At 39.5% G+C, this 17,689-nt stretch overlaps 3 protein-coding genes and 3 long non-coding RNA genes across 11 annotated transcripts; 3 read left to right on the top strand and 3 right to left on the bottom strand.

Annotated features, from left to right (window-relative positions):
- Nucleotides 1–931: 931 nt before the first annotated feature.
- Nucleotides 932–3,673, top strand: LOC116931638 (tyrosine-protein kinase Fes/Fps-like). Its single transcript, XM_045179980.1, has 7 exons — nt 932–1,267; nt 1,350–1,852; nt 1,911–2,032; nt 2,095–2,357; nt 2,427–2,920; nt 2,982–3,106; nt 3,165–3,673. Exons 1-7 carry the CDS (start codon nt 1,071–1,073, stop codon nt 3,174–3,176), a joined length of 1,716 nt encoding a protein of 571 aa, XP_045035915.1. The 5' UTR covers nt 932–1,070; the 3' UTR covers nt 3,177–3,673.
- Nucleotides 2,953–4,243, bottom strand: LOC116932434. Of its 2 annotated transcripts, XR_006652059.1 has the most exons (3): nt 4,219–4,243; nt 3,506–3,607; nt 2,953–3,360 (listed from the first exon to the last, which is right to left on the bottom strand). It is a non-coding gene; the product is annotated as an uncharacterized LOC116932434 (long non-coding RNA). The 2 variants fall into 2 exon arrangements; XR_006652060.1 differs by lacking the exon at nt 4,219–4,243 and adding an exon at nt 4,099–4,162 and having other exon boundaries at nt 2,953–3,607.
- Nucleotides 4,244–4,245: 2 nt separating this feature from the next.
- On the top strand, nt 4,246–5,663 carry LOC123476952. The gene is made up of 5 exons (XM_045179996.1): nt 4,246–4,809; nt 4,902–4,982; nt 5,052–5,165; nt 5,269–5,382; nt 5,449–5,663. The coding sequence occupies exons 1-5, from the start codon at nt 4,516–4,518 to the stop codon at nt 5,494–5,496; spliced, it is 651 nt and encodes a 216-aa protein (XP_045035931.1). The 5' UTR covers nt 4,246–4,515; the 3' UTR covers nt 5,497–5,663.
- On the bottom strand, nt 5,220–6,664 carry LOC116931158. Of its 4 annotated transcripts, XR_006652006.1 has the most exons (6): nt 6,462–6,664; nt 6,316–6,395; nt 6,078–6,246; nt 5,881–6,008; nt 5,690–5,815; nt 5,220–5,601 (listed from the first exon to the last, which is right to left on the bottom strand). It is a non-coding gene; the product is annotated as an uncharacterized LOC116931158 (long non-coding RNA). The 4 variants fall into 4 exon arrangements; XR_006652005.1 differs by having other exon boundaries at nt 5,220–5,815; nt 6,482–6,663; XR_006652004.1 differs by having other exon boundaries at nt 5,220–5,815; nt 6,462–6,662.
- A 984-nt stretch (nt 6,665–7,648) lies between these two features.
- On the top strand, nt 7,649–8,712 carry LOC116932435. The gene is made up of 2 exons (XR_004399543.2): nt 7,649–7,906; nt 7,966–8,712. It is a non-coding gene; the product is annotated as an uncharacterized LOC116932435 (long non-coding RNA).
- LOC116932428 (disintegrin and metalloproteinase domain-containing protein 10) lies at nt 8,194–17,579 on the bottom strand. 2 transcript variants are annotated; one of them, XM_032940217.2, is made up of 14 exons: nt 17,359–17,579; nt 16,064–16,513; nt 14,478–14,610; nt 13,937–14,055; nt 13,169–13,753; nt 12,939–13,079; nt 12,592–12,845; nt 12,335–12,512; nt 12,042–12,211; nt 11,775–11,942; nt 11,570–11,697; nt 11,141–11,347; nt 11,032–11,074; nt 8,194–10,369 (listed from the first exon to the last, which is right to left on the bottom strand). In XM_032940217.2, the coding sequence occupies exons 2-14, from the start codon at nt 16,209–16,211 to the stop codon at nt 8,720–8,722; spliced, it is 3,924 nt and encodes a 1,307-aa protein (XP_032796108.2). In that variant the 5' UTR covers nt 16,212–16,513; nt 17,359–17,579; the 3' UTR covers nt 8,194–8,719. The 2 variants fall into 2 exon arrangements, with proteins under 2 accessions (XP_032796108.2, XP_032796109.2); XM_032940218.2 differs by lacking the exons at nt 16,064–16,513; nt 17,359–17,579 and adding an exon at nt 14,715–14,991.
- Nucleotides 17,580–17,689: the final 110 nt, after the last annotated feature.

Genomic DNA, 17,689 nt, shown 5'->3' with positions numbered 1-17,689 from the left:
ATCGAATATAAAATTAGTCAATCGGGCAAAGAAAACAATTGCCTCAACTGATTGAAACAAATTCGCCTGGATAATTTAATTTATTGAAACGCGATTGGCAAAAGTTTGAATTAACGTTGGAGATTTCTTTGAAATGCGAAAGATTTTAAGGAGGGGAATAAACAGACGGTGTTTGGGTTTTACGGATTCGCAATCAAACATCGTCTGCTTGAAGGAAACAAAACGCCCAACAAAATATTTAAATTAATGTAAATTGATCAAGAAAAAAAACCTGATCATCGATACGGGTTGTAGAGGGCATTCAATGATGATTAGACCATGATACTATTAAAGACGCACGTACGCCCATGTACCCAATCTTCTTGAAATGTTTGAATGACTCGTTTAGGGGGAGAAAGTACCTAAAAGTTAAACACCAGGTGGCAGATAATTACAGGACTACGAACGACGGTGGCGCTGATTCTCGTACGCGGCTGATCCCCATCATTTTCATAATCTGGTCACACCTAGTAACACCGTTACAAGACTGCATATCTATAGCTAGATTGAAAATAATTCATGCTGAAAACCCACAGAGAAGGAAAAGCAAAAATTATTGAATACGATAGGTAAAAAAAAAAAAACGTAGATCACATGTTTAACATGTGCGGGCTAGTGGAAATCCATTAATAATAAAGTTAACACTTTATTACACAGTAACATAATAAAATTGAGGACATGCGTTTCTGCAAACAGATTGGAAACATTCCGAGGTCAAAATTCCAATAATTTATAGAGCCGATGACGACGAATGGCGAATGAGAGAGCATTATTAATAAGAATCTAAATCCCAAGATAAAAATAATTTTTATCTCAGTTCCCGATGGTTGTGTAAGACATGTTTTACTCTTTGATAAACTGGACTGATATAGATTGCAGATTGCACACAGTTGCTAACGCACTGGTCGTCGAAAGATTACAAGACGCCATCTTACTTATCCATTGTCCTTACTTTCGAACACTTCTGAGGCATTAGCGTCAGCTAAGTTTGACAATTCCTATTTTTTCTTTTTGTTACAATTACGAAAAAAATGAGTCTTCGATTCGACACAAATACTGTATTAGGAAGTGGAGGTTTTGGCATAGTGTTTCTAGGGGCATTCGAAGGTCGTCAAGTGGCAGTTAAAAGGATTGAACTCCGAAAAAGCAACGAAGAAGAAGTTTTGCTAGAATTGGATCATCCCAACATCGTAAAACTTTTTCACGTTCAAACAGACGCAAACTTCAAGTAAGGTTATTTTCTCTTGTTTCTAAAAGCAATACGATATTAATAAGTGATTTTTGTTTTGTTTTCGTTGCTGTAATTATAGGTACTATGTATTTGAATTGTGTGACGCTTCGTTACGTGATCTGTTCTTAAAATCGGATGACAAAATAAAATACAACGGACCTATACCACGGCTGATTGAAGTTTTTCTTCAATTGGCTTCAGGTCTCGAACATATCCATTCAAAGAGAATCGTTCATAGAAATATTCATCCATCTAATATTCTCATTGCTACGCGACGTACCGACCAAAATGTCGAGGTAACAATTAAAATGGCAGGTTTCCATCTGTCCAAAAGAGTCGATGAATGGGGATCATATGAACTGGAAATAAATGAAATCAAAGGGAACAGAAATTGGATTGCTCCTGAACTACTGAAACTATTAAACACAAATATTGGAAATGCTGACTATAATGTGAAGAATGATATTTTCGCACTAGCCCTCGTCTTTGGATATCTGCTCTTGGGTGGGGAACATCTCTACGGTTCTGAAGAGAAAGGAATTTCCAACATGATCATGGAAAGTGGTCCGATCAACATGCTAAGTAATTCAAATATATTGAAATAATATGATTTCTCTAATGGAGATTTGTTTTACCGTAGAAATTGACGGCAAATTGCTACATTTTTACCAGAAACTACTTTTAAAGATGTTGGAATACAATCCTGGCAAAAGGATATCCGCGACTCGAGTCGTCCAAGAACTAAAATCCATCAAGGATGAGGTTCCGTCAGTTTTATGCCAATCAAATAATCATCTTGACTAATGTCCACTTGTTCTGTTTAGCTTACTGCAAATGATTCAAATGCGCTCCACTATTTGATTCCAGTTAAAAATGCGACGAAAATGGAAATTAAAATCAAAGTTCATGCTAAACTGGGGAAAGGTGGGTTCGCTGAAGTGTTTAAAGGGGAGTTTAGAGGCAATAACGTCGCAGTAAAAATAGTTGAAATAAACAAAGTCAATGTCCGCGAAGAAGAAACCATGAAAGAACTGGATCATCCCAACATCATCAAACTTCTTCATTGTGAAAATGACGAACGTGAAGAGTAAGACTAACTTGTCGAATTTGCAAACGCTAAAAGACCCTATTGATTTTTTTCGTCACCAATATAAAGGTACCGGTACTATGCATTGGATTTATGCAACGCCTCATTAGATAAACTGTTCCTGAAATCAGAAGACCCCCAAAAATACAGGGGGCCTCTACCACGTCATATCGACATCTTTCTTCAATTGGCTTCCGGTCTTGAACACATCCATAAGAAGAAGATCACTCATCGAGATATTAACCCAAAAAACATCCTAATTTCAACACCAAACCAACATGGTGAGGTAACAATCAAATGGGCAGATTTCGGACTGTCAAGAACAGTCAATGAACGGGGTACATACACTGTGAGCCAAATCAACGGGACAATCAACTGGTTCGCTCCCGAAACACTAAAAATCTTAATGGAAGGCAGTGAGAGTAGAGGTGACACCCAGAGCGATGTCTTTGCGTTAGCTCTCGTTTTCGGTTATCTGCTCTTAGACGGTAAACATCTCTACGGTTCTAATCAAGTTCAAATTGACTCCAACATCATGAATAAAAATCCCATCAACATGCGAGGTAATTTCCGATATAATAAAATATTAATCTAGTTAACGAAGAGTTCACATTTTTATTATAGAAATTGACGGCAAAGTACGCGAATTTTACAAGGATAATCTACTTTTAAAAATGTTGGAAGATGAACCTAAAAAAAGGATGTCATCTTCCCAAGTCGTCGAAGAACTAACATCCATCAAGGAAAAGGTTTGACCAATTTTATGAAAGGAGCAATTATGTAAAATATTGACACTATTTTAATTAGCTTCCCAAATAGACGAAGAACTACGCAAACTTGGTTTTTAACTCATCTAATCGAAACAAAATACAAGAAGCGGATTCGCTCCAGTATGAACGTGAAAGCAAACAGCGGAGAATTATGTACTCTTTCCTTTGATGTACCAAAAGGAATTAAACCCCGACAACCCTTCTTGTTTTCAAATCACAAGTCTATAATTGAACTATTGGTATCGGATCCACACGGTGCAATATTAAATTTTAGGATTGCCGAATGGGATAAATTTTTTCATTTTTAAGGGAAAAGAAAAAAAAAAAAAAATTACCAATGATTTCATTCCCTAATTAATTTTTTTATATGACACTTACATATCAGCATAAATTGCTTGACGACCCTAAGATGACCCTGATAACCGTCGCCTCGAAATCTGTGACGATGGATCAGCATAGATGTGTAGCTCTATCTAAGACCTAAATATTTCAAAAAATAATTAAATATACGTAGTAGTTATCATAATACACGTGTGCCTATACAAATTTGTTTAGATATTACACGTCAACACGATAAATAAAGTATTTGATACGGCGTGAAAAATTCACTGAAACATTGAGATTGTTTTCCAGCTCCTCGTTTTCAAAATCTATCTTTAACCGAATTAAGCATTTACAATTAGCATAAGTTACGCGGCCAACGTTCGGAGGACAACAAAAGTGACTGGAGGGAAATAGCTATTACCACAAACTATAGAAGTAGATTCTACTCTATTATGTCTACTCCTAGTCCGTGCTATTACTGTTTCACCATGCAAACCCTATCAATCAATAAACCAATGATAGAACACCAAAACAGAACTATCAATGACAGCATGGGATTTCAAGTCTATGAAAAAAACCCATTACAAAAAAGGATTCAGACATCTATCATTTTTAGGATATAATGACGACTCATAATATGTAATTACCACTGGATGAATCCTACACATAATGCCAATTTGACATAACAGCAAATCACAACAAAAAAGAAAAACTATTAAACAAGACATTAAACGTATAAACCACTAAAAATTATCAAATCAACTCACCTAACGTTTGGTATGCCCCTAACCATGGCCTACTGAAATAACGGCCCATCAGCTCGCTATCTCCCTGTTGCCGAATGGTTCCTAGCCCCTACCCCTTCCCATCCCCTACTTTTCATAGCCAGAGGGTCGTAAACTACTTCCGAAAGTTCCACATTCCATGTCATCTTTCCGCGGTTTAAAATTTTTTTGATCGTCAGTCTGTTTGCCTTGCAAGCCTTAAGCTAACGTCATATATGGTCGTATTTGGGCATGGCTAATTAAGTTTTTTTTTAATGTAATTTTATTTCCTTTAATACAATGCCAAAGTGTATGTGCTGTGTAAGATTTTGCAATAGTTCAAACTTTGTGGAAAAGAAATCTAAGTTACATTTTTTTTCGTGGCCTAAAGATGAGAATGTTGTGGAAACGTGGCTCAAGGCATTCTCAGACAACAGTTTTGTCACGGGTTTTTCTAAATATTTTAAGGTTACCAATAACTTGAGAATTTGTAGCTTGCATTTCGAGGCGAAATTTGTTAATGAGAATACTAAAAAACTTATTAAAAATGCTATTCCTACCATTTTTCAATTACCAACACATCACTCCACAAAGGCAAGTTGTCATAAGAAATTAAAAATTGTTAATATAATAAAAATGATGTGTTTTGATGTGCCTAATTTCAATTAATAATATTTTTCTTATAGGCATGTACAACAACTACAAATGTGGACAGGACACCATTAACAAACATAAATGGTCGATTGAAATGTGTACCCTCCATTAAGGTTTGGATTACTGGTTGCTTTTAGTTAACTTGATTATCTAGTTATTAATCAATTTATTCTCAAAATTAGGTAACTTCAAGTGATAAAACAGGGAGCTCTTTTTTTGCTCGTGACTTACATTCTACATCCACTAATTCTAACTCAATTAGTGGTGATGTGGGCTACGACTTCTCCCTTCTATCTGTAAGCATGTTTGCCTTTTAGTGTAGTTAAATAAAAAGTTATTAATCATTGTGATTGTGTTAAGTTGAATATCAAGTTTCAATTTATTGTGTTTCAATATTAGGAAGCTACAAGTGACACAACATTGGACTCCTTCGGTCATGACTTGGATCAAAATGGTATATCAACTTCTCATTCTAACGTCCTTCAAGGAGATTTAGAATTATCTCTTCTCTCTGTAAGAATTTATTTACTTAAAGTTTAGTGGAAAATCAAATTATTAATTATTGTGTTTCACTATTAGGGAACTACTAGTGATATAACTTTGGACTCCTTTGGTCAACTATTCTAAAAGCAAGTGATGCTTACGGAGAGATAAGAAAATCAAAAGTAACTGGGATGGCGTTAGGATGAGAAGTGGAAATACCAGATAGATGTGAAAAATTATCAAAGTTCACTGTTTCATCACATGTTTTCCAATCATTGAAAAAAAAATTACAATTTAATATTCAATTAAAACCGATTGAAACCATAATAACGCTTACGGAGGGTACAGATGACTGTGAAGTCAAGATCACCACTGAGGGTGTTATATAGAGAAGTTGATCTACCATGTTGATCTCAGCCACGACCAAAGTAGGAGTCCACACTGTTGTATAGCTTGCTGTTGCCTGTTATTCAAACAAAACGATTAATAACTTTATATTGAACAAAACAAAAAGCAAATAATGCTTACAAGGAAAACAGACAATTCTGAATTTCCATGTAGGGTGTTAGAATGAGAAGTGGATCCACTTTTTTATCCGTCATGAGACCTTTGAGTCAGAGGGAATCCTTTGTGGTATAACTTGTAGTTGCCTAGTACTGAATCACAATGATTAATAACTTGATATTCAACTAAACTCGACTTCACTAAAAGTCAAACAGGCTTACAGATAGAAGTCGTAGCCCACATCACCACTCAAAGTGTAAAAAAAAATTGAATTTAGAATGTTGATTTCATTCGTGACCAACTGATTGTGATAGAATGAGGAGTGGATGTAGAATGTTGATGTAAGTCACGAGCAAAAAAAGAGCTCACTGTTTTATCACTTAAAGTTACCTAATTTTGAGAATAAATTGATTAATAACTAGATATTCAAGTTAACTAAAAGCAACCAGTAATCCAAACCTTAATGGAGGGTACAGATTTCAATCGACCATTCAGTCAGATTATGGTTCCCTGTCCACATTTGTAATTGTTGTACATGCCTAAAAGAAAAAAAATAATTAATTGAAATTAAGGACATCAATACATATAATTTTTTAATTAACAACTTTTTATTTATTATGAATACCATGCACAGACAATAAGTCATCACCACGGATGGCAAGCATGATGGCAAGGAAAACAAAACAGACTGACGATCAAAAAAATTTTAAACCGCGGAAAGATGACATGGAATGTGGAACTTTCGGAAGTAGTTTACGACCCTCTGGCTATGAAAAGTAGGGGATGGGAAGGGGTAGGGGCTAGGAACCATTCGGCAACAGGGAGATAGCGAGCTGATGGGCCGTTATTTCAGTAGGCCATGCCCCTAACCAACTGTTCATTTTCATGGCGATGCGGGCAAAACACAATGATTTCTTTGCTGTACAGCTGTAGTTTGTTGTACCGTAGGCGGGCGATTTTATACATTATTTCCCTCACCCTTCCTCCCTTAAAAAAATAGATGTTGCCTGACCACATTAAACTGTACCAAAAATTATTTACAAAAAAAGTTTTTGTAAGCTTCCGTTAAAAAAAATTGAATTTTAACTTTTTCAATTGGTACATTACTTTATAGAACGGTTGTAAGAGGATAGAGTTGGCTAACGTCCGAAGTTGCCAGTTCGATGAAATTGTGAAAAAAAAATTGGACACGATTTAGTAACAGTTCTTGCATGGCGGCTTACGGAGTTTCGCCCATTGTAGTTTTAGTTTTAATTTTTTCCATTGAAATTATCTTCCGTTCCATTCATAATTGGATCACGAAATTCCTTCGTTATCAGGTAATCTTGTAATTTTTATTTGACCTCGATATAGACTGTACTTTATTTATTATAAATTTTTTTGTAGACGTGTTTACTTTCTGTAGCAGACAAAAACTGGCGGGCTCCCTTATCAGCCCGCCAGTTTCCTCTACAACATCCATTTTTGTCTGCTACAGAAAGTAAACACGTCTACAAAAAAATTAATAATAAATAAAGTACAGTCTATATCGAGGTCAAATAAAAATTACAAGATTACCTGATAACGAAGGAATTTCGTGATCCAATTATGAATGGAAAGAAAGATAATTTCAATGGAAAAAATTAAAACTAAAACTACAACGGGCGAAACTCCGTAAGCCGCCATGCAAAAACTGTTACTAGTTTGTGTCCAATTTTTTTTTCACAATTAATCGAACTGGCAACTTCGGACGTTAGCCAACTCTATAACACTTTCGTGGGAATTGAGAAATATAAAATTCTCATAGTTCCTGGTGTTGGAAAACACGTGACAACCATGCGTTTGGCCTCGACCTGGTGTCAAATGCGTCAAATGGTTGAGTTTTTGCCGCTAGGCTACGAACCTTGTTAAGTTGTTATTGGCTGGCTGGAATGCGCTACTGTTCGTCTGTTTTTTTTGCCCATCTACTCACCCAGATTACAACTTCAAATGGCCAATGAAATAGCAAAAAGTTCCATTCTCGGTTTATCCGGATTTCATCCCATTTGTCATGATTTTACTCCGAAATTTTGTATGTTCTAATTTTTCATGTTACAAATTGCATTTCTTGGTAGGCCCATTTTCTTACAGTTGGCGCCATTATGTCGCCATTTTAAAAAAAATGGCGGTGGCCAGACCCAGCTAACCCAGAAAAATCTTTCCAACCCACCCAACTTGGAAATTAGTTCATCGGATCGCCCAAAATTGGCAACTTTTGGCGATAATTCATTAGTTACCCGTTTTTTTCTTACCAAATCGAGGCCAGGCTCCAACTGCAAGCCCTTTTCATTAACCATTAATGAATATGAAGAACAACGCCGAAATTAATACAATTGTATTGAGTACGAGATAACCACAATTTTCAACTTTCAGTACACACTCACAGTCAAACAGCCACACATAAGTACACACTGGTAGGAATACATCATGCGTCAACAATCTCAACATTCATGTGACAACATATTTATACATAAATATATACTGTATATATATATATATCAATTCATCATACGAATCAATGCCTCCAGTCGAGGAATTTTCAACTGATTGACGCCATTTTTTTAAACGTCAGTTTCTTGTTTGATATGCATTAATGAATCAATAAAATGGAAATGAACCTACAGGATTGGATCACGAAAGCGGAGCTAGTACAGAGGCGCCTTTTTTTTTTCTTCATCAATCGAATAAGCTCTAGATTTAAATTTCAAAATAAAATTGTTTCAGCCGTTAATCGCGTTATTTGAAAAATCGTGAGACCTGACTATGACCTCTTGGTTCTTTGAACACCACACGGAGTTCAAATAATTAGTAAACAAAAAATTAATTAAGAAAAAAAAAGAGTTAATCAGCAATCATGTTCGATATCGATGCCAATCTCTTCGGAATTCAGTGGGAATTCCGGCAGAGTTCCCACTGTCCAGCTATGACGATTACGTCGACTGTTGTTGTGTTGTTGTTGTTGGCCAGCACCAGCACCACCGCTCGTGGACGTGTGAATCTCCGACACACGACGAACCAACGGTGGAGGTTGTGAAAGCCGTTCCTGCATCGAATAACGTCGTGACCGGAAGATGGCCTCAGCTGATGGTCTTGAAGGTTGTTCCGCCGCTGATTCCGGAAGCGGATTAGCAATGATGTTGATCACATCCTTGCCACTGGAATTCGAGCCTATCTCATTGGCATTTTCAATTTCATTCAATTTGGACTGGCTGGATGTTTTCGTTTGTTGTTCGACAGGTTGTTGTTTTCTCTCCTTCGAGAATCCGGTCGCAACGTTGGCTATCGGATCGCCATTCTTGTAGACGATGACCCTCTTTTTCTTGTTATTATTACGTTTCTCTCCTTCCATTTTAGATTTACCAGTCGATGCCTGGGCAGGTGGTTTGACTCTTGATGCCCGCCCGGCTCCGTGCCACTTGAGAACAACTTTCACTGGTCCCAAACCGATTTTTTTACGGATTTTGGCGGGTGAACCGGTTCTTTCTCCTGCGCCCCGAGCCGCACGGGTAGGTTTACCCGATTTCTCGACCGGAGTTGATTTACTTCCTGTCAGCAGATTCAAAAATTCAAAAGATGAAAACGTTTTGGTTTTCGGTTTAGGTTTGGAAGCTTTGAGTTGTCCTTCCGTCGAGGATTTAGGGATTTTAGGATTAGGAATTCTTTTCTGGACGGGCGGGTGACACAGGGCGCTTTCTTTCGGCTTGTTGTTGACGGACGAATCGCCTAGGGGCTCCAAATCCAGCTCAGACTTGGAGAGCAGATGAGAATGAGATTCCGTTTTGCGGCCGAGTCGACTGAAATCAGGTTCGTGGCCGTGGGAAATGGAACGTGAAAAATTGTGCCGGCCTCCGTTGGCTGTTGCTATTGGTGTTACTTCGAAATGGCGCGGATTTTCCGAAATGGAACGCATCATTTTCTTGACGGGCGGTTTCATGTCCAGCGACGGAGGTGACAAGGATAAAAATTCGCTGGAAGAACTTCGACGATTGCACGAAGGATTCGAACTGTCCGGCGTCTGTTGATTGAGGCTGGTGCTCGATTTGCTCGTCCGTCTCATCTGATTCGCCGATGGATTGATTTCCTCTTCCGGGAAATGACTTTCGTTATCGCTGTCGATCGTTTCTCGCGTCGGATTCTCACGTTCCAGCCACGAACGGACTTTATCTTTGGTGTTGACGATGCCGGATCTCCTCTGCCTGCGCTCTTCCCGCTGAGGTTTCCTCGCTTTGCGGAAGACGGCCAATGCGGATGCCGTCGAATAAGCTTTTCTTCCTGCCCGTTTCTCCTTTTCGCGCACTTTGCGCTTCAGAGGGATGGCCGATCGGACAGCCACGGGGTGGACGATATGCTGGCCTTGATTCTCATCCACCGCGGCGGCTGTCGCTGCTGCAGCTGCTGCTGTCGTCACTCCATTCGTCGTCCGCGATGCACGTTGTTGAGTGCGCTGTCGCTTTTTGCGTTCGACCCGTTTCCCAAACACGCGCGCGACGACGGCCTTTGAGGGTGCGAGAAAATATTTTGTTCAAATTAATTTCAAATGGAAATGATTATTTAAATATTCTAATCACTCTACCAGGCCTACGACACACGCTCGCATATAACCAACTAATCAAGCCTATTAGAAATCTTTAAAAAAATAAAACTTGCCCATACCTAAAATTCGTGACGTCACATACATAAAGTGAATTTCAAAATAAAAATACAGAAAAAAAAAACAACATTTTGATTCTTTCGAAAATTGAGTTGGAGGCTAGAAATTGGATTTCCGTTTATCAAGATAACTTTTTTTTTTTTCCCGGATGCAGTTGCAAATGATGTATAGTTTTCTTTACTTACAGAAAACATGCAGAGCCTTTTTTCGTGTGTTATTTTCGAGAAAAATTAACGAGCAGCGAAAAGAAAAAAAAGTAAAAATGATTCATAAAAGGAAAAATCAGACACCATGCAGCGAAGGAGGGAGAGAAAGAGGCACGTCTTTTACGATCGATCGATAATCGATGCCGCCCTTAGTTAACTGATCGTATAGGAAACAATCACGACATGGAATTTCCATTGTTTTTTTTTTAAACTGAACTGGAAATTCTGCCTTTTTCTCTCCCTTAACGCCTCATTTTGGAAATAACAGCCATAAAAACAAAAAAAAATTCCAAAACTTACGATAATGGTGATGAACCCAACGGCAATAAAGAGGACACCATACCTATTGGAATGCCGAAAGCAAATTAGAATCATAATAGAAAAAAATTAACCGAATCAAATGTAATACCAATGATCTTCGATCCATTTTTTGAGAGAGGCGATACTCTCGTCTGATAGTAAAAGGCGTCGTAGGGTGGCCAATGGTCCGGAAGGGTCGACCTCACGGCATCGCTGGAACACGTCGCAATAACCGTTGTAATTATTGCACGGTGTTCCGGCCTTGGCGTGAGCCGAGGGCACGTCATAGGGCGGAGTGTTCCATTCAAAGGACGACCTAATCGTTTAATGGATTTACACGACAACACACACACACACAAAAAATGGAACGAAAATTGAATCAGTCAACAGTGCGTCACTTCCGGGGCGCAGGGTGGGTAATAAAAAAGGGTAAGAGAAAAAAAAAAAAAAGACGCACGAAAGTTTCTTTTTCTCGGGTTGGCAACACAAAAAGAGTGAAAGCCCTAAGTGAAAAAAGTAAAAGAAGAAGAAACCTTACAAACAAGGTTGATCGTCGCCCGGCAATTTGCAGCAAAGCTCACAGGCTTTAGTTGGCGGATCGTTGGCTCCCTGTAGGCATTGACACGATTGGAGGCCGTAAGCGATGCATATCGATCCGGTGCACTCCTGCAGACATTGACAACAAAAGAAACAAAAGAAAATGAATTACGCGTACGATAGGGGAGAGACAAAAGGGAACGTACCCCCATGAAGCAGACAAACTCTTCGTTACAAACAGTTTTATTGGCTTTGTTATTGGAAGGTGGGCATTTGGGCCCAGAGCCGTCGCAAAAAGCCGAATCACGGCATCCATTGTCGTCACGACACTTGACACCATATCTCAGTTGGCAACTCTCCGTGCAGCACGGACCCTGCGTTCAGAGAAGGAGAGAGAGAGAGAGAGAGAGAGAGAGTTTTATTGATTATGCTCGACGTAAATCTGGCGAGTTTCTACACGGCAATATGTATACCTGTGAAGGTGAGCAGGTGGTCGCCGGTCTAAGAGTGCAAGGTTTTTCTCCGTGCTGCGCAATACTTCGCATTGGGAAACAGCACTTTTCTTGGCAATCTTCTTCCCATCCGCAATCGCATTCTTCTCCCGCTTCCACCACTCCATTGCCGCAAATGGCACTTTGAGGCTCTACAAAAAATAAAATAAAAGTGGGGTAATGGGATTTAATTACTCATTCTAGACGTAAATAGGTTAGGATGAGAGCGAGCAACAGAGAAAAGGTCGAATTGCAAGTGGCTCTTGTGTAATTACCTTTGAAACAGCCTTGCTCGTTACGAGCCTTGGCGCTGAGGACGCCGTTAATGCTCTTCAGGCTGCACGGTGAGAATTTGTTGTTGTTTCTTTTATCACCCGAAGTGGCACGGGCAAACATGATGTAGTTGCCGTCTTCGCCGCCTGGCGTGCAATCCCGATTGTTTTCCGGATCGTGCTTTTCAAACGAAATAAACGAAATGTTAATTTTAAAAACACGGATAATATAAACACAAAACTAGAGTCATCAAACTTACAGGCGATCCGAAATTATGGCCAATTTCGTGAGCCAATGTGACGTGCGAGACGGCGGGAGGGACATGTTTTCCGTAGTTTAATAGGGTCACAATGCCCGTATTCAAACTTTTTAAACTGCCACGGTAATGGCCGTTTTTCTCGCAAACGCCTCCGGCATTTTTCAAATCACCCGTCCAGGCTAGACCCAATGTTCCTCCTTCGAAATCTCGGTACGTGAACATGTACGCCAAGCAGAACGCGTTGTAATCCTCCTCTGCAAATGTGGGGAGAAAAGAAAAATCAGTTGCCAATTTTCTTTTAACATTTACGACACAGCAACGAACTAACAAAAATCAAAGTTCTTTACCTGAAAATAGTTCCAAAAACTTCTCGACTCCGTAATTGCCTGGAAATCGATAACTTGCTTCGTTGAGGGCCTGTTCCGTGTGGACCTTGATCCGTTTGATCATAAAATTTATATCATCTCCTTGGCCATCTCCATCAAAGTCTAGAAACGAAAAAGAAAAGTTCCAGTCTCAAAGTAGTTGGAGGAGTAGGTCAGACAAGTACATCAATCAAGGGTCATTGAAGACGTACCGACGTTCTTGTAAATGCTGTTGACTCGTTGGACATGTCGTGTCATGGTTTCAATGCAAGCCTCTTCGCTGCCCATTTTACCGTAAAACAGGTGATCAGCTTGCAAGTAGAGCATGCACGTAGTCTTTCGATGATCGATAGTCGATCTCCTCTTCTTCTTTTTCTTCTCGTTATGGCGACGATTCCAGCCCGAGTACAGCGTTTGATCGATCAGCTGATTGGGCTCGATCCCCTCGCTAACGCCGCCCTTGTTGTTGGTGTTGCTTTCTTGGCACGAAGTGAGCACGCTGGCAAGATCCGACGAGTTCCGAGGGCCGTCACGGTTCTCTTGTTTGTTGGCACAGTGGAAATGTTCAAATTGCTTCAAGTAGAGCTGATGTGAAGCACAGCCACTGCCGTGATGGTGAGGATCCGGATGGAGTACATCGGAAGCTTTATAAATAACAGCTGGAAAGGAAAGATTTCGGCTGGCGTCGAAATAACGGCTGGCCGGTTCAACGTAATAAGTTTCCGAGGCCGTTGAGACTGTGGCGTCCAAGAGGCCGCTGGATGTCAGCACGGCGCTCACCGTCGAATGATCGTCATCTGAGAGACACACAAGAATCAAGGCAAAAGTAATTACATTCGACGCTCTCATATATGGAGGGAGGATTTCGTGAGCTGGAAAGTTAAGCCGCTTCTCTTTATAATCAAAAGAGAAGAAAGAAAGAAATGTGTAATGCGAGCGGCTTTCTAAAAAAAAAAAAAAAGAGGGAAAAAAATGTAGACCTTCTAGTTCTCCTTGATAGACCTTGTCCATGTCAAAGGCAATAGATCCTGCGGTGCTTTCCAGGACGACGTCATCGGCAAAGACGCTCGCGCTGCGGCGTAACCGAATCTTGAAAAGCCTGTCACATACAAGACCCAAAAAAAAAAAAATGTTTAATATAAAAATATCTTGTGGATGTTGGGTTGCCTTAGCAGGCTAAAAAAATAATAAACATTGAATTGCTGGGTTGCATTGTGATTCACTCTCTTCACACTGGGAATTTAATATTCAACAGGGATGAGAGAGAGAGTGAGAGAGAGAATGCACTTTTCAACATGTCAATCTTTGTTTACATAGAAGGAGTGCTCTTTGTGCAAAACGGCAAAGAAGAACAGCCAGCTGTAAAAAGTGGGTTAAGACTTGACAAGCTTGACGCCCAAAATCAGCAAATATGGTGGAATACACGTAACAATTGAAAGTGATTGTAAAAAGATTAGAAAGTATAGGTTAGGCACACCAAATTTGGTGTGGGTCAGGTGAGAGATATGCATTGTTTTTTACCTGTTGTGAGCATGAAACTGCAGTTGTAGCTGGGATTGGCTTTCTCTTTTTGATCTGCTATGCTGCAGTCTGACATTGTGGTGATCGTAAAAGAGCGGTTCAAAATGGCGAATGAATTCATTCAAAGCAATTCCTGCTCAGACAAAAAGACAGTTTCGTTATGAAATCATTATAGAAAAACATTCATGTAAACTGCTCTGATTATGAGCAAGAGAAAGGATTTAACATTTTCTCTACTTTTGAGGATTAATATTGACAAAGTGACATTATCAATATTGTATTATCATCATTGATATTTTAGTTGTTGCCTCGTTGTCAGTTGGCGTTGCGTGCAGACGAACCCACAGGCGAGTAATTGGATTGATGCCTCTCTTTATTCTTCTGCACGTCTTTACTTTTATCCGCAAACAAAATTTTGTTTCACGAACCCAAAAAGATGAAAGCCCTTCATATCCCCGTAGTATTGTAGAAAATTGCATTTCGATACAGTCTGTTGAAGAAGTTGAAATGGGGAAATCATTCTTTGAAAGTGTGGTTGTAATAACAACAATGACAATGTCTGGGGAGCCATCTAGCGGTTAGAGTCATCTGTGATAGAGATATGGAGGTAGAAGTGGCTGTGCGTCGCTTCTATGTGTAATTGAACACACAGACACACACGTCAACGATCAATGATTCGTCCTCCCGATGGAAACTTCCGCTTTCATTGAGAGCTGCCAACTAGCGAGCAACTTTCTCTCACACTATCGATTTTTTTCTCAAAATATACGTATATATTCCTTAAATAAGTACAGCGTTTCTCCCTGACAGCTCTAAAAGATTTTTAAATTCCCTAGCTGCTACAAAAAGGAAACTAAAAAAAAAAAAATAACAATAAAATCAATAGGTTTTTTCTATTTAAAGAATGCTCCAGCGTCCGGCTATTATATATTCAGTACGTGGGAACCAGAGAGAGAGAGAGAGGGACCTGATTGTATCAATTCTTCCGGTGTCCTCGAGTTTCTCTGTGTGCGCCTGTAGTCTGTTTGTGTAGGCAAATATACACACGATTGCGAGAAGCTTCTGTGTATGTGTAATGTGCTTGAAGGGCAAATGACAAACTCCCAACTTTTGGGGAGTAGTTGAATTTACCTTGGGAATTTCTCTGTGTACAAGAAGAAAGAAAAGCACAAAATGTTTCTTGTCTCCTTTAAAAAGAAAAAAAAAGGGAGAGCGATGAACTAGCCGACCTTCAAGGTTATCCCGCTTCTCTTCCGCACAACCGGAGCCTTTCTCAAGCCACCGTCTTTCTACCGAGAAGTCACCAAAAAAGAATACGTATTTTTTTTTGTTTTTTTATTTGTTAAAGGAATACCTTGAGGTGTCACGTTCACGTAACAACCACACCGTCAAGGCTTTTTATTTCATATCTTTTTATTATTTTTCTTTTCGAGTCCCTGAAAATGTCCTACTCACGTTTGTTCCGCTATTCGATTGGAACGTGACTTTCAGTCTATTCTTTTTGTTCTTATATCGATCGATAACTGACATGGATGACAGCAAGAAACCGGAAACGAATAAAACTGTAAAAAGAAAATATGAAATACCTGAGGTAACGGAAGCTGAGACTGGCCGGAGGACTAGTAGCCAAATCGAATTGAGGAAGAGGATAAATAAGGCCATGTTAAATCTGTAATAACACGATGATGTTCCAATTGTTGAACAACGTCTGCCGAATAATGATGAGATGGCCATTTGAACGACAGCAGTCCTCCGCACTGCTTACACCGGCAATAGCCTTCAGGCATATAGGTGTGCGGCTTTCGGTTTGAAGGTGAATTACGTTTTCCTTTTTTTTGCTGATGATTATTATTATTATTCTGCAAACTGTGTAATCTGGCGGTGGGTAGTTGTCTTCTTTTTCTCACGAGACTTTCACACAACCTTGACTCGAATTCATTTCAAAGTCACTGTTAATTCTTCGTGCTGGTCCATGGTCGACCGCGGGATTGTCGTCTTCTTTTAATTTTTTCCCTTTTTTTTTTTTGTTGGAATTCCTTGACAAAGAAAGAGAAAAAAAGGCAATTGAGAAATCGAAATTAAAGGATTTCGTCACGAGGAGGGAAAAACATAGACCAATATCAGCTGATCCGGTTATTTCGTGAATATTCTAAAGGTCACGTCACCCGAGGGCATGATCGAAACAGCGGCTGTCGTAAAAAAACACGAATACATTACAGACTACCGCGCGTTGTGTGCGAAACGCGGTCAGCGAAAGTTTTTGTGACAAAGATCGGGAACAGCGTGAAAAAAAAAACTGGTTTTTCCCTCCCTTAAATGATTCAACAGCAATCGGGAGGCTTGGCATTGAACTATGGCCGCAGGGGTTGAATTTAAGAAAATAGTGGGTAGTTGCCAGCAGCTGTGTGTGTGGGAAGAACAATTTTTAAGAAAATATACATGTTTTGTTTTGTTTTTTTCTTTGGCTTTGAAAAGAAAATAATAATAAGAAATGACAACATCGTGAGGGGAGGAAAAAGAATGTTCAGCCTCTTTCGTGACCAACATGGTGGACGACTGGAACCTGAACTGTCCCTCGACATGACGTCAACCCCAATAATAATCATAATAATAATACCATGACAGTAAAGATTTGAGCACAAAAAAAAAATCAGTTGAGCAACTATTTCCACAAGATTGCACCATTGACCACTGGCCGTTAATCATCATCGTTCATTGGACATAATAAAAAGAATTGCATTATTAAGAGCCAAAGAAAAAAAGAGTTTCCTTTCTTTTTTTTTTTTTTGTTGCTAGCCGTCTACACGATTCGTCAAAGCGCTCAGCTGATCGGATAGACTTATGGAAACAAAGAAAGACCACTGAGATGTTTGAGCCATACCTTTCGAATGGACCGCCCCAACACAAGCGAATCAGACGACCAAACAAAGAACCACTGCACCGCACTAACTTCTTTAAAACTCTTTTTTGTTTCACAAACTTTTCCAAAAACTACGATTCTTTTCAACGGGAAAAAAAAGGCTTTAAAAGAGTTTCAAAAGAGTTTTTTTTTTTTTCAAAATGCGCACAGCCACTGCCAGACACAGGAAAGTTGTTGGTTGTGTCGAGGGAGGCAGCAAGACAGCCACTGGCACTCGGCAAGAGTTTTACCTGACTTTACTATGGTGGTGGTGGGGGCCGTGTGGGTCGTGCGCGTGCGTTTGCCAACGAGA

The sequence above is a fragment of the Daphnia magna genome, linkage group LG10 (genome assembly GCF_020631705.1).
Source record: "Daphnia magna isolate NIES linkage group LG10, ASM2063170v1.1, whole genome shotgun sequence".
Taxonomy (NCBI): domain Eukaryota; kingdom Metazoa; phylum Arthropoda; class Branchiopoda; order Diplostraca; family Daphniidae; genus Daphnia; species Daphnia magna.
This window is presented reverse-complemented; position numbering and strand designations above follow the sequence as displayed.